The sequence below is a fragment of the Hyla sarda genome, chromosome 1 (genome assembly GCF_029499605.1).
Source record: "Hyla sarda isolate aHylSar1 chromosome 1, aHylSar1.hap1, whole genome shotgun sequence".
Lineage (NCBI taxonomy): Eukaryota > Metazoa > Chordata > Amphibia > Anura > Hylidae > Hyla > Hyla sarda.
Genome location: NC_079189.1, coordinates 527,610,343 through 527,626,620, shown reverse-complemented (window position 1 = coordinate 527,626,620; position 16,278 = coordinate 527,610,343). Strand labels below are relative to the sequence as shown.

Here is a 16,278-nt window from a genome sequence, read left to right as displayed (position 1 = left end):
TAAAAAATTTCCATTACCGTTTTTCTTTGTTCAGATCCACTCCTGATTTTGGTTTAAAATACTGACCAAAAACTGAAAAAACTACGTGTGAACCAAGCCTTACACTGCTGTACCTAGTCAATTATTTGTCTGCGAACAAAGTGTACTGTCCTACAAAAGGCCTCTATACAAGGGCCGAGCAGGTCCTGATAATCTCATTGATCGGTGCTCGTTTATTGAGCCTTCACATAGGTCACACAGGCCCCACCAACAATTTCAGGGTCATTCTTGCATCCTTTTAATTTCAACACTGTCAGCTGCAGGTCCTTCCTTTACACAGAGTTATGTGTTTTCTTGTTCGTCGGCTGATCAATGGAGCTTTTACATGGGTGAATTACCAGGAATGAGCATTCCCGGCCTGTGTAATCAGCCTGTGTTAACACTGGTTCAGATGGGTTTAAAGCAGGTGTGGTAACTCTTCATTGGCATTCTGCAGATACCATCATGCGATAGGCCTATGAACTGTCAAGAGGATGGTCACCCCTGCTCCGTTCTCAAAGAGGCATGAACCTAAACACTCTTCCCACTGACAGCTAAGCAGTAGAGGCCATCCTTTTGACAGTCTATGGGCTCATTGGCATACTGGGAGCTGTAAAGGTAGTATACCTGGTGGCCTAAGCAGTGGAGTAACCTGAAGATGCTGAAAAATCTTTAACAGGGTCCCCAGCTATAATGCTTCTTCACTTACAGTGCTGGTCTAATCATAAATAAAAGAAAAACCATATGGGCCCTTAACCCCTGGGCCCGGTCACCCTATGCACCCCTATACTTATACCCCTGGGCCTAGAAAAAAAAGGTAGGTTGCAGTGGTGGCCATCAGTGGATGCTACCAGCCTGATTATTCAAGGGATGTCTAGTTTTTCTTTAGGGTGGGACTTTAATGGGTAGAAAAAATATGCAGCAGCAAATTTGCAAAATACGGCAAGGTGACCCTACGCTTTTCTTTTATGGTTCCAAATTTCTGAGCTGATTCATTTCCTAAGATGGCTTTTTAGCTTAATATTTTTTTCTCACATAGAGCTCCAAATCTCCTGCAAAGACATAGGTGACTGGCTTCAACCACCACTTTTACATTGCGCTTAAAAATACAACAGTATGCAGATGTTTTCTTAGTGTTGGCTGAAGACAGACAAGGTTTTTATTATTAATGTTTAAGCTGCTGAATGTGAAAATGGATTTTTAAAGGGGTACTCCACCCCAGGACATCTTATCCCCTATCCAAAGGATAGGGGATAAGATGTCAGATCGCGGGGGGTGCTGCTGTGGACCCCCGGGATCTCGGCTGCAGCACCCCATTATCCTTACTGCACAGAGCAAACTCGCTCTGTGCGTAATGACGGGTGATACAGGGACCGGAGCATCGCGCCACCACGCCCCTTCCCATAGACTTGCATTAAAGGGGAAGGCTGTGACATCACAAGAGGGCGGAGCTGTGACGTCACAATGCTCCGCCCCTGTATCGCCCATCATTAATGGGGTGCTGCAGCCAAAATCCCAGGGGTCCTTTGGATAGGGGATAAGATGTCCTGGGGCGGAGTACCCCTTTAACCGCTACAAAGATATATTAAGAAATAAATAGGCACAGAATGTTGTACCCGAAAACCACATGGTAAATAAGCTTTGTTTATAGTGATTCGATAAATAATAAATACTGGATAACAGTATACCGGTAAAAGCAAGAAAACACCCGGCTTATCTTGGTCAGCATATTATCCTGGGCATGGAAATAAGACAAGAAAGAATGTAGGCGATAAGAGCAGAAGAGAACAAAGACAACCTTTTGCTTGCCTTTCTGATGTATGCATTGCAATCATAACTGTGAGACAATAGAGGAAAAAAACTTGGTTACACACAAGTGATGTCTTTGTTATCAACTATGATGAGCAGAATATTAGATTATGGCTACACAATTGAATATCTCATTCCCAAGCACACTAGTTCTGCACTCGTTTTAGTTCTACATCGCTTTCTAACCTAACCATTTTATTCACTTACACTCAATGCATTATTTCCTGTAGCTATAAATAAAAAAACTAAAAACTAAAAAACTTAATTACATTTTTTTTTTTTTTTAAATATTCACTAATGGGAGTCTGATCACTGGGACCCCTAAAGATCCAGAGAACAGTAGAGTGTAAAGAGCTCTTGTGGTTGCCTTACCTTCTTTATTTTCTTGATATCCGGGTCTTCATCCTCGTGGTGGATGTGATAAGGACGCATCCGTTCTTTTGTCTTATTGAGGGCCACAATCTGGAAGACAGAACATAATAAGTCACTTATTTCATTCTTCAAATCCTTTTTTTTTTCAAAGCATTTTGTCTTCCCCATAACATGTTGTATCAGACTAAAATGCTTAACCACGCCCAGACAGACATGCTCCTCAAATCTTTTGTAAAATTCCACATTACATAGACTTTACTAGCAATGAGTGAAATCTGGAAAAAATCCTCAACACATAGACAATCCTGTAGATTTGGAAATAAGAATCATACCCTATAAGCTTTCCAGAAGTTTACGTTTTGTATTAGGTTATGTTCACATCGGGGAATGTCTGCACAGAAAATCTCCGTGCGGACATTTCGCAGACTGCAGGCGCTGGCATAAGGAGGAATATGCATTCCGCACTGAGTCTGCAGAAAGATGGACAGGTTCATTCTTTCTACAGACAGGGAAATCAGAATTTCCGTGCCAGAAATACCTGGCCCGGAAAGTCTGCTGTGTGCACAGCACGGCCGAATTCCACTGAAAACAATGGGACTTTGCTGCCGCAGAAACTCTGCGCAGAATTCCAATGCAGTTGGGTTGACACTTAGGATATTTATAATAATGACCCAAATACTCAGTATTTTAGTAACAAACGTATACATTTTATTAGGAATAAAAGTCAGATGCACATAATAACACACATATCCTCATTATTTTAACTATTACCAGAAGTAGCACCAACAAAAAGTATATTGTAAACATTTCCAACCTTTTCTGTGTTTTGGACCCACTTCTGTTTCTGGCAAATAAAAATCGACCAGAATGCGGCTGATAATCAGTGCGCAATGTGTGCGTTGCATGGGGCCAGCCGCCCTGTAATTTCACCCTTAAAAAGGGTGGTCCAGTGATTAGGGGTACTTCTGGGGGAATTTTTTTTTTTAAATCAACTGGCTCCACAAATTAGTAAATTACTTCTATCTCAAAATCCTAATCCTTCCAGTACTTATCAGCTACTATATGCTCCGCAGGAAGTTGAGCTGTTCTTTTCTGTCTGACCACAGTGACCTCTGCTGACACCTCTGTCCATGTCAGGAACTGTCCGGAACAGGAAAGGTTTGCTATGGGGATTTGCTCCTGCTCTGGTCAGTTTCTGACACACACAGAGGTGGCAGCATTTTTTTTCTCCAGAGTACCCCTTCAACTTCTTCTCCAAAACTGTTCAGGGGGGAGGTGAGTAAAAAACAAAAATGCTCTCTTATTTTCCTCCCTCCCATGCTGCCGCTGGTATCATGGAGTTCCATTATATGCAAGGGCAGTTTGGTGACATAACTTCACACACTCATCCAATTAGCGGCTGCTGCAATGCGCCGCCTCAGCCACTAATTGGCTGAAAGGGGTGTGACATCATGTCCCCAAACCTAGAAGCAACACATACTGGCAGTGGCATGGAAGCGAGGAAGGTAAGAGTTTTTAAAAATAAGTAAATCACAGAACTACCCCTTAAAAATCATGGTGACATCACAACTAACTTATCGTGTGCATCTTAGTATTTTGAACATACATAGCTAGTAGAATGTTCATTTTGTAGAGCGAACTGAAAAAAAAAGTAGGTTAAGCATGACCAAGGGTCCACAGGGATCTCAGGGCACTTCATTTTTGCATTGTAAGGGTATGTTCACACTACATAATGTGAACAGAATCTCCGCTCGCAGAATTCTACGAGATTCCATCTGGCGGTCGCTGCCGAAATACTGACAGCTATTGATGGCTATGCAGGGCTCACGGACCTCCGCGCAAAGAATGAACATGTTCTTTCTTCGCGTGGATCAATTTCAGCAACAAAACTGTCCACCACTGAAATTCCGCAGTGTGAACGGGTCGACGCAAGACCTATTCACACTAATGTTATTGTTCACTGTGCGGGTTGCCACTCCCCTCCCCCCACCAAAAAATATACTGCCCATGACAAGGGTGTATTGATACATACCATAAAAATCTCTGCTAAAACGTCTGCTAAAAATTCTGTCTACTCAGTCACGTGAGGGCTTATTTTTTTCACAGCGATCTTTAGTTTTTAATTTTGTGTTAGACTGGACGTTTTGATCGCTTTTCCATGTTTCTGGAATGGGAAGTGACCAAAATCTGGCATTGGTGACTTTTGTTTTCATCTACAGCATTTACTCTGTGGGATAAATATTATATTTTTATAGCTTCTGCATGCAGCAAGTAAATTTGGTTTTTTTTATTTGAAAATTTAACAATTTTTATAATTGTTTAAAATTTTTTATTTATTTATTTTTATTTATTTACTCCATTTTTTATTTGCCTCTACCTCCGTATTTATCAAACAGTGTGATTCCTGCTCTTGCAAAACTACAACTCCTAGCATGCCCGGACAGCCGTTGGCTGTCCGGGCATGCTGGGAGTTGTAGTTTTGCAACAGCAGGAGACACACTGTTTGATGAATAATGGCCAGAATTAAATTTATTTACTTTTAGTGCCAGTGTTTTTTGTTTTCAAACAATGTGCCTCCAGCTCTTGCAAGACTAAAACTCCCAGCATGCCTGGCAGATGGCAGTCAAAGGGCATGCAAAGCAATACTGCTGTACATGTACGGCAGAAGGTGTTAACTGGTTAAAACTAAAAGCATCTTGGGTTGGTTAAAAAATAATAAAATTCTATACTACTTCTCCTGCCATGCATGTATGTTGATTTCTATACTGTAACAACCAATAATCTCACAAACACCAATCTCATGGGCTGTCATGGCAATTTCAGACTGAACCTCTGGTCATCTATTTGTGCCCCATGGGTATAACACTATTCCAGCTGCGTATGTCCTAATATATTCCCACAGCTCTCACTCAACACAATAACATCAGGAAATCCAAAATGAAATGTAATGTGTCTTGTTCTGTTCTTTCTACAACTGTAATCTACGCGAGTACAGTATTGGGGAATTGAAACGATTATTTTCCATAATAGAATCATTCATATGGAATAATCTTTAACTTCCCAAAAGGAGAATAAACACGACAGATTCCCAGCGGAAAGTTTTGTAAAATTTTCATTTGGCTTCAACACAATGTGGTAAAGCAGAACCAGCCACAAGAAAGATTAAAGAAATTAATCTAAGTACATGCGGCCTGTGTGGCTTTTACTAAATTACCCCTAAACCGCATATTTTTCATCATGTTTTCATTTTCTGCACTTACAACAACAATACATCCTTTGTTATAACATACAAATCCGCGCAAATCCTGAGGGACCTGACAGGGAACGGTTGTGTAGTAAGGGGTGTGTGAGGGCAGATGGAATTACCCTAGGGGCAGATGACATTAACCACTTGTATTCGTGACGCCAGGGCATGGTTTAGCCTCAATACCACCCGAAGGTATACCGCTGGATCCTGACCTAGACACAGGGGGCAATAATGACTCCGATGTCAAGTTACAGACAACGGTAGCTTTACTGAGTGACAGATGGAACAGTCTCTACAGTGTAGCCAGGCCCACGGAGGTGACCAGTGACTTCAGAGACCTTAAGGGCTTGCTGGGACTTGCAGTAGATATGGACAATTTAGTGCAGGCCACACTGACTTGACTATAGATGACAGTGACAGACTTGACTTGAGGTAGACTAAGCTGTGACTTTAGCTTACTTGCAGGTTTGTAGACTTGTGGCTGCAGGACTTGACTTGAGGCCTCCTATGACTCCAGACACACTCCTAGACTCGACTGCACTGGATCTCAGCAACAAGCGCTCTAAGCTCAAAGAGAGTGAAGAGACTCCTCCCAGGGCTTTTATGGGGGAGACTGGTTGGGTCCCATTGGTCACCCTTAAGTCACTTGGTCACTGATACCTCCTGGGTAACAATCACATGGTAAGTCACAACTGAAGATCACATGGGAACATTTCTTAAAGTTATTACACTTCTTTACACACTTCTCAGCATAACAAATAGCAAAACCTATGTACATGGGGGGGACAAGTGTAAGGGGGGGGCCCAGGGGACACTGCAGGGAGGCTGCCTGACAGGGCAGCAAGGGCATGGGGGTAACAACTCCCATACTAGGCTACCACAAACTTAAGCACAGCCATACTCGGCGCCCAGTCCTGGAGGGCGGATAACAAGTGGCCACTGGGGCCTAGACTGACAGTTCCTGGGGCATTAATATCGAATGTCCTTCACAGGTCTGGATAGTTATCAACAACAGGGGATTAATCCATGTAGCACTTTAGAAAAAATGTCAATACATGAGCCTTTGGGAATAAATTTGTAAACATGTGGGATTCATTACCCTTGTAACTGCACAGGTAACACATTTTAGACACTGAAACACATAAGTTGTGCATTGGACTGCCGAAAGCTATCTTCCCAATGCCTTAGCTGCTGGGGCCCATCGGCAAAAGCTACTTCTCCCCAGAACTCTATACATATTTTTACACTATGCAACAAGGTTACCTTTACATACTGTACTCTGTCCCTATGCATGTTTGACTTATACATCAGGGGAATCCTCTGACCAGTATAGTACCCTGTACACGTGGACAGGAAAAAGGATTAGACATATATACATTTGACATCTGTCAACTGGGTTATTCATTTTGGCTACAGTCCTAGCTAATTGTTACATACAGTATGATTAGTCTATACACAATACACTCTGTAAGTTGACTATACTAGACTATGTGTTATACCAACAACTTTATACATGGTAACTGCAACTTACTCTCTGTACCTAGCTAGTATTTGTCCTTATGTCGACCTTTGGGACCTGCGCGACACCCCCTCTGGAGAATCTGGAACTCTTGAGATTTCTGGAGCTCTCGGGACATCCGGAGATGCGGCTGGCTCTTTCTCAGCGAACTCAGGAGCTGGTATTAGTTCAGGAGTAGTTGGAACTGGAGTCGCTGGCAGCTGTGCTGGAGAGGCTGGGGACAGGGTTGGCACTCTGGGGACTGGTGTGTAGGCCGCAGCCTACAGTGACAAGGCTGGGACTGTTGTAGAGACTAATGTTGGTCGAACCAGCCCCGGGGTTGATGAGACACAGAAGATCGCAGGCTGATTTGGAGAAAACATGGGGAAATCCATAGATGGGTGGATTCCCTCGCCCGGGACATACTCTCTCACAGGTCTGACAGCTGAAGAAGGTGGCGCTGGGAGCACTGGTAGTTTTTTTTTTTTTTTGAGACATAACTTCATTTGATTCCGGTATACGACTTGTGGCTCATACCCAGGTTTTTGTACTTTGTAGACATCAGACTCAGGATAGGGTATGGCCATCACATGTACGGTTCTGTCTCCCAAATAGAGGCTAGCTTGTTGATCCTTGGAAACTTCCGTAGCCAGACTTTATCACCCAATTGGAGTGGTTTGGCAGAGGCATGACAGTTATAGTCATCTTGTTGTCTCTGTTGAGCCTCACCCATCTTCCTGCTGACAATTCCTTTGGCTTCTTGGATCCTTCTCTGGTGGTCAGAGACCCATTCTAGTGAGGCTTGCGGAGAGTTGTTGAACGGGGTCTGGAGCCCAAATGTCCGGTCTTTAGGCAGCTGCCCATGTCGCCCCATCATCAAGTAGGAAGGGGTATACCCTGTAAAACAATGGACTGTTTTGTTATATATCTTCAGTAATTCGGGCGGCACTCAGGGCCATTCTTCCTGTCTTGACACAGAAGCTGCTCGCAACATGTGGATAAAGACTTGATTGATGCGCTCACAGAGCCTGTTCCCCTGGGGGTAGTAAGCGGTAGTCCGGAGTTTTTTGCAGGCATGGAATTGACATAACTCTTGGATGAGTTGGGCCTCGAAGGCCATTCCTCAGTCCATTAGGACAGACTCCGGACACCCAAGGGTTGGCACCCAATTGGAGTAGAACATCTAGGCCGCTGTCTTGGCTGTGGGGGCTTTGACGAGTACAACGACAACCCATTTGGAGTAATGATCCACCATGGTGAGAGCATAAGTATACCAGGAGCAGGTAGGAGACAATTTGACATGGTCTAGAGTGACCAACTGGTTGGGCCTTTCCCTCTGGATGGAATGGAGGGGTACTCTTGCGTCCTTGCGCACATTCTTGGTGACGTTACAGACTGCACATTCACTGCACCATTTCTCAATGTCACTCCGCATTCCGATCTAATGGAATCTTCACCTGACAGCAGCATCGGTCTTGTCGACTCCAAAGTGTCCCAACTGGTCATGGTATGCGTTGAGGACCATCGCCGTGTCTCTTCTGGGAACCAGAATCTGATGAAGTCGATCACCAGAGACCAGATCCAAAGAATTTTTGTACAACAGTCCTTTGTGCACAAACAGTCACCCGGCGTAGACGGGTTGGTACCTTCTTTGCCAAAAGGTAGTATTACAGATCCCCCATGACTTGACTTTCGTCTTGAAGAGTCTTCCAGGTGTATAGGTCTTCTTTAACCTTTTCAGACCTGGCTTCATCATCCATAAGGGCGGTCACAACATTCTGGTTCACGAACCGTTGATAAAATGAGGGCATCTCCACATCTTCCCACACGTCTTCGACAGGTGGTTCTCCTCCGGTGGTCATTCGAGACAGTACATCGGCATTGACATTCGCCTTACCGCTTCTGTACTTGATGGTGAAACTGTAATTGGCTAATCTGGAAGCCCAATGCAGTTCGATGGCACCCAACTTGGCAGTGTCCAGGTGAGCCAACGGGTTATCCGTGTAGACAGTGAATGGATTGGCAGCCAAATAGTCCTTGAGTTTTTCGGTCATGGCCCATACCAGGACGAGAATTTCCAACTTGAATGAGCTGTAGTTAGTTTCGTTCTTCTCTGCTCCTCGCAGGTTACAACTCACATAGGCAATTACTCGCTCTTGTGCTTCCTGGACTTTGGACAGCACAGCTACCAGACCTTCAAAACTAGCATTAGTGCATAGCTGGAATGGCTGACTGTAGTCTGGATACGCCAGGATGGGTGGTTCTGTCAACAAATGTTTAAGAGCTCGGAAAGCTGTCTCTTGCTCTTCGGCCCATTCAATCGTCATTCTTCCATTATTATTCTCCTTCGCCATACCCCATAGGAGAGCTGTGAGGGGTTCTGCAATCTGGGCAAAGTGGGGAATGAAGCGGCGGTAGTAGCCGGCAAATCCCAGGAAGCTCCTGACATCTTTTATTGTGTGTGGGGTTGGCCATGACAACTTCCACCTTTTCAGGACTGGGCTGAACTCCCTCTGCGCTGACAACATGACCCAAGTAATGGACTTGAGGTTTGAGCAAATTACACTTTGACGGTTTACTCTTGAATCCATGCTTGATTAGGACTTGAAGGATGTCTGACAGATGGCTGAGGTGTTCCTGGTAGGACTTGGAATACACAATGACATTGTCCAGGTACAATAGGACACTTTGAAAATTCAGATGGCCCAGGCACCTATCCATCAGACGCTGGAACGTAGCAGGGGCATTGCACAGCCCAAACGGCATACTTTTAAACTCGACCAGTCCCATGGGTGTCACGAAGATGCTCTTTTCCCGGTCCTCCGCTGGTTAAGTCCAGGGTGGAGAAGTAAGCAGCAGACCCGAGAGCTGTGAGTGACTCCTCATTCCTGTGCAACGGGTAGGCGTCCATGTGACATTATTCAGTTTCCTGTAGTCGACACAGAAGCGGATGATTCAGTCTTTCTTCTTGAACAGGACAAGTGGCGCCGCCCAGGGGCCCTGACTCTCTTGAATCACGTCTGCCTCTTTCATGTCGGCCAGCATCTTCTTGACAGTCTGATACATGCCTGGCGCGACCAGACGGTGTCTTTCCTTGTTAGGTGGGCTGTCACCTGTGAGGATTCGGTGCTGGATCATTAAAGTCTGTCTGAAGTCTGTGGGGTGCATGCTGAAAGCCTCATGGTACCTCTTAGCAACATTGATGATTCCGTTGACTTGGTCCCTTGGGATAGTGTCGTCTCCAACCTGGAGGTGCACCCACAAGGGCTCTGGAGGGCTCACACTGGATACTTCGGCCACTTGAGCTGCACGCTGTCGGGCCACCAGATGTTCTGTCACAATGTCCTTCGACTCTAGGAGGTACAGCTGGACTACAAGAGTGTATTTGGGTAAGACAGTAGCAGAATCAGACAGGTTTACTAACCGCACCGGGACTCTCCTGTTGGTGACAGTGACAAGGCTTCTCGCAGCTCGAACAAGAGGATAATCTTCCAATTGTATAGGTTCCAGCAGGGCCTGATAGTCCCTATTCTTGACTCCGGGACGTGCACAACACCAGATGATGGTTTCCGTGTTGGGTCATAAGGTCACTGACCTGATGTCGAACTCGTACTCGGCAGATTTCACCTTGCTTGTTGGCAAACTTCTGCTCCACCTGTAGGACTCTCAAGTGGTGCTGCGCAGCCCGCTGGCCTGAAGGGGAAAGATGGGGAAGAGATGCATGCAAGGCATCTAATATTTCAGCAAAACAATTTTTCATGATGTTCATCCCCAATATAAACTCAGCAGACCCTTATCTGCCACATTAGTTACAATCACTCCTTGTCCGGTAAGTACATGCCCTCCCAACTGAATGGTTGGCTCCAAGTATCCATGTCTGGGTTAACATCATCAAGCTCACACAATACACTAGCATCCCAATGCTGATAGAAAACACTTTTAGGTATAGTAGACACTTGTGACCCTGTATCTATCAACGCCTCCAATGGTACACCTTCTACAACAATTTTCACATAGGGGCAGGAGGCGACATAAAGTGAGAGTCCTGACAGGTCGTGCGGGAGTTGGACCTGATGACTGTCTTCCTGAGGGCCGGTCCTTGACCTCATGGGAAATCCGTTTAAATCCCAGCACTGCATTTTCCAATTTCCTGACTTATTACTGTAAGTGCAAAAGCGTCTTTGAGTCCCCTAGGGTCTATTGGGTGGAGGATTGCGGTAATTGGGATTGCGGGAGGTTGGAGCAGGGACAGGTTTTCTAGGCAGGGGTGGTTCATGGTCAGGGGGAGCAGGCCAGGTGGCCAGCTCCTTTACAGCCTTGGTCAGTTGTTCAATGTCCTGCCTAACACTCTGCAATTCTGAGGCTGCAGTAACTGGCAAAGTAGAGAACACTGGGACGGGGGCTGGTGACAGTGGTGGTATAGGTCTGGCTATCGCCCCTAGTGGTTTGGGAACGGGTGTAAGGGGCGCACAAGCTACCCATACTCAATAACTTAGATAGCCAGTCTTTTGAAAGCGGGGAATTACAAATTGGGATGTTGGACTTCTAACATTCCCAGCTGGGCTTTGTCCCATTTGTTAAGGGCCCCATCAATAAATCTATCCATTAACACCTTGTTGCCCTGCTCGGGGGTTATACCATCTCATTTTTAAACAGTCTCTATGGCATTCTGCTGGGCTACGGCATATGCTCTCAAGGTCTCAACTGGCTTTTGTCGCCTTTCATACAGACGGAGACGTACCTCTGATGGAGAATGTGACTCAAATACCTGGTACAGTCCTTCAAAGATCTGCTCTAGAGTCATCTTCTTGGAGGCTGGCCAGGTGCGGACTTCCTCTAGCCCTGGTCCCTGGAGTTGTCCTGTGAGCAATTGCACCTGTTGATTAGGAGGTAAAGAGTAAAAGACCAACAAACTCTGGATCCTCTCTTTGAAATCCCTCAAGGTGGAGGGGTCTCCATAGTAGGTAGGGTGGACAGGTTTCCTCATGAATACCGGTGCAGACGCTGGAACACCAGGCCTGTTGATGTTGACTGCAGCCTGGGCACCCGGTTGTGAATAGTCTTGCAACCAGACTTGCAGGTACTAACAGGTTAATACTGACAGCTACTGGCACAGGAGACTTGATACTGACAATCTTTGGTGTTTGCAGAGTCTGCACTGCAGCGGGTGCTTGATAGATAACAGCAGAGACAAGAGCAGCAGCAGGAGCTTCCAATATGGCCCAGGGAACTTCCGGTTTTGGTCCGGTCGGCAAAATCTTTCCCTGTGCAACACAGGGCAACTCTTTGGTTCCTCCTCGTTGTACTGAAGAGGCGTAACCGCTGGGGACTGACGTGGTGGAGCTGCTACCGCTCACGTGCGCGGATAACACCGGCCAAGTTACGGACAACGGTAGCTTTACTGAGTGACAGATGGAACAGTCTGTACAGTGGTGGGGTCCCATTGGTCACCCTTAAGTCACCTGGTCACTGATACCTCCTGGGTAACAATGACATGGTAAGTCACATGACAACTGAAGATCAAATGGGAACATTTCTTAAAGTTATAACACTTCTTTACACACTTCTCAACATAACTAATAGCAAAACATATGTACATGGGGGGGGGGGGGAAGAAGTGTAAGGGGGGCCCAGAGGACACTGGAGGGAGGACAAGTACGGGGTAACAATAAAAAATGGCTGTGAAAGTCAGGCCATTGACCCTTGCCTAAGGTGACAAAAGAGAAATGAGGTAATGACCCATGGGCAACGCCTGTGTAGGATGAGGGAGATTGCGATAGTAAAGGTAACGTGTTAGTAGAAGAAAATACAGTAGTCGCCAGACATACGATGGATTCGACTTACAATGGTCTCGACCTACGATGGTCTTTCACAGCCCATCATAAGTTAAATGCAGTATCGACTTAAGAGTGAATTTTATCTCTCTCTTTCCCATTGGTGGTTTATTGAGCGGTGGTCATATAGGTGTACTACCGTTTCATTCACAAAATGCAAGAGAACATCAGTTAAGAGTGCCCCAGGTGAATGGAGTGGTAGTACGTCACACAGCCAATAGCAAGTTGGGGTAGTATGCCTTACAGCTTATCGTATTTAGGGGTAGTATGCTTCATAGCCCACAGCCCGAAGCCCATCATCAACTTAAAAGATAATTTTAACTCCTTCAGGCCCATTGGGGGTTTATTGAGAGGTAATCATGCAGGCATACTGCCTCTGTATTCACACAAGACAAGAGAACATCATTTTGGAGGGCCCCAGGTGAATGGAGTGGTAGTATGCTTCACAGCCCATTGTTAGTTGGGGAAATACACCTCACAGCCCATCGTAAGTTTGGGTAAAATACCTTAAATCCCATCGTACATTAGGGTAGTACGACTCACAACCAACAATAAGTTAATAAAGCATCAACTTAAGAGAAAATGTTATCTCCTTTTGTCCCATTGGTGGTTTATTGAGTGGTTGTCATGCAGGCATACTACCTCTGTATTCACACAAGAAATGAACATTGGTTTAGAAAGATTGGTTTAGAGTGCGCCAGGTGATGGAATGGTGGTACGCCTCACAGCCCATAGTAAGTTGAATACAGCATCAACTTAAAAGTTAATTTTATCTCTTTCGGTCCCATTGGTGGTTTATAGAGCGGTGGTCATATAGGCATACTACCGCTTTATTCACAAAAGGCAAGAGAGCATCTGATAAGAGTGTCCCATGTGAATGGAGTGGTAGTACACCTCAAGCCCATGTGTAGAATCTCCCTTCTATTAAGTACTATGGGGTATCCTTTTTTGGAAAGGGGGGCAGTGAGGGACAGAAGATCTGACAGCTGCAGCACCAGTGGAGCAATGGAGGTAAGTATTTTGGGTTCTTTTAACGCACAGAGAGGCAATAGACAACATAGCATATTTTCTTGGAAAACCCCTATAAATTGGTAAGTTCTTGTTAGTTGGTAGACCAGGTGTTTATTTCCGAAATATATTTATGATATATGATCAACACTTGGTATCTTAAAATTTACTGTTCGGCATACATTTTGCTTGCTTAGTTTCTGCAGACACTGTAGGGTTGTCTTTGCATTTGCCATATTTGTTGTATCTCAGAGCTTGATTATGTCCCTTCTGTAAGTGATGAAGTAGACAGATATTCCATAAACAAGTGTTCTCCACAGACAAATACCTCTGATTTCAGCCGCTCGATTTCGGTGTCTTGATCTTCGAGCTGTTGTCGTAGTTGATTTGCTGCAATTTTTTCTGTTTCTACAATTTGAACCAAGTGAATGTACTTCTGCATCAAGACCTCTCTCTCTATCAGGATGTCTGAATAGCTGGAAGACAAAAAGCTCAAAAGATGATATAATTTGTACTTTATCATATATTGAAGGATAATTCTACATTAAAAAAAATAAAATAACTAAAAAAATAATGATTCCTATTCAGGAACACATCGTAATATGTTCACAATAATTTTGTGAAATATTGTAGCAGTAAAAAAAAAACAATGTGAACTCAAAATACGAATCCTGAGGATGTCGCTGGATGTCCTTTAGTTTTGCAGTTGAAGTCATAATTCAGGTTTTCCATTAACTACATATTTTGCAATTGTTTTACAGTAAATTACATTTTTATAGTATTGTTAAAGGGAACTCCGGTACCAAACATCTTATCCCCTAATCACAGGATATGGAAAAAGTTATCTGATCGGGAGGAATGGGAGTGTCCAACCGCTGGGACCCCTGTCAACTCCATCCCAGCGTTCTGAACCTTTATGTTGTGCTAGGCTTCGGAGTGCCCATGGTCAACACCCCCCCTTGAGGCAGAGATATATAGCATTTGTGTATCTCCAGATCTCCCATACAGACATATGGAGGGGGCATGTTAACCACAGTTTTGGGCTGTGGTCGACAGTAATCTGGCTAGGAGCTGAGATCGCTCTGTGCATGTGGATTACCAGGGTGTCGGGCAGGAGGTCGCTGAGGGTCTCAGCATCCAGACTCCCCGCGATCAGACACTTATCCTGTAGATAGGGGATAGGATGTCTAGTTTTGGAGGTCCCCTTTAATTAGTTCCAACCTAAAAGGGCTCAGTCTCACAAGGATATTTAGTGGAAACTTCCACTAAAATGCTACATCTACGGCATGCCCTAAAAATACCCATAAAATGAACACAAACAACTTTCTGTGAATTGAACATACATACGTATATTTTCATATTCACTCACAATCTACAGTGGGCATAAAGCCAGTCAAGTGGCACACAGAGTCCTTACAAGTCTGTACTATGGATATGTAAACCCTTTGTGTGCCACTGTACAGTGGCTCATTTAGGCTCCATATTCCACCCAAGAATCAAAGCGTCTATGAGGCAATATCTTATTCAATTTTCGAAGGATCAGTTGAGCAGTTATTTGTGCATGGGAGGAGTCTCCTCTGATGAAGGGATCAGGGAGTGTAGGAGGAAACTGGAGTACATGGAGGGAATCCATCCAAACATGGGGAGAACATAAAAACTTGTTGCAGATGTTTTTCTTGGTGGGATTTAAAACTAGGCTCCAGCGATGTAAGGCAACAGTACTACCACTGAACCCATGAATTCTCTCTCCCAACTGATTGAATATACAAGTAAGCAGCCGGGAACTATTTTATATGTATGCTCAGCTTTAGATAGAATTCTTTTTTGGGCATTTATGTAATAGGCCCCTGATGAAAGGTAGCCATATGGCATAAATTTATCACTTTTAGAATATAAAAATCCTAGGCCGGAAAAACATGTAAAAAAGCCAAGTTTTGAAGACATTTATTAAAAGAAAACCTGTCATCACTTTCGTGCTGCCTAAACTAGGAGTACTTTGAGCAGTCCTTAGTGGCTTCTCCACACCCCAGTGGCCTTAATTGATAGATCTCTTCTAGCCTGGTTATAGAGAGATCTATCAAAAAGGTGGTGGAGACCACCCTAATGACTCAGGTTTCAGGAAGCAAAACAGTGATGACAGGTTTCCTTTTAAAAAATTAGAAAAAAAAATCAACATTTACATGACCGCACCTTATAGGAAGTGAAAATCCATCAATAGTATCACCATATTTTGACCATACAGCCATACCTTGCTTGGTGAATGGCCTCTACCCACTCATCTCGGTCTGACTCCTCCTCACATCTCAGTTCCAATGGCTTCTGAGCTTCGTGGCCAAAGGTCACAGTGAAATAATGCTGTAAAAAATATATGACAGTATATTATATCAACCTTAAATTATAAAACAGAATAAAAAAATCATAATATGTACAAATATATTTGCCACCAAGGTTACCAAGCAGGCCCAATATTAACAAATGTCAAAACCTATAAA

The 16,278-nt window shown here is 44.4% G+C and overlaps 1 protein-coding gene across 3 annotated transcripts in view; it reads right to left on the bottom strand.

Annotated features, from left to right (window-relative positions):
* RASGRF2 (Ras protein specific guanine nucleotide releasing factor 2) overlaps nt 1-16,278 on the bottom strand; it is a 318,216-nt gene that overhangs the window by 172,904 nt on the left and 129,034 nt on the right. For all 3 annotated transcript variants that reach the window (XM_056539370.1, XM_056539363.1, XM_056539353.1), the window contains exons 2-4: nt 16,035-16,141; nt 14,115-14,262; nt 2,200-2,289 (exon numbers count right to left, since the gene is read on the bottom strand). In XM_056539370.1, the coding sequence (XP_056395345.1) occupies nt 2,200-2,289; nt 14,115-14,262; nt 16,035-16,141 (345 nt within the window). The remainder of the gene's footprint in view (nt 1-2,199; nt 2,290-14,114; nt 14,263-16,034; nt 16,142-16,278) is intronic.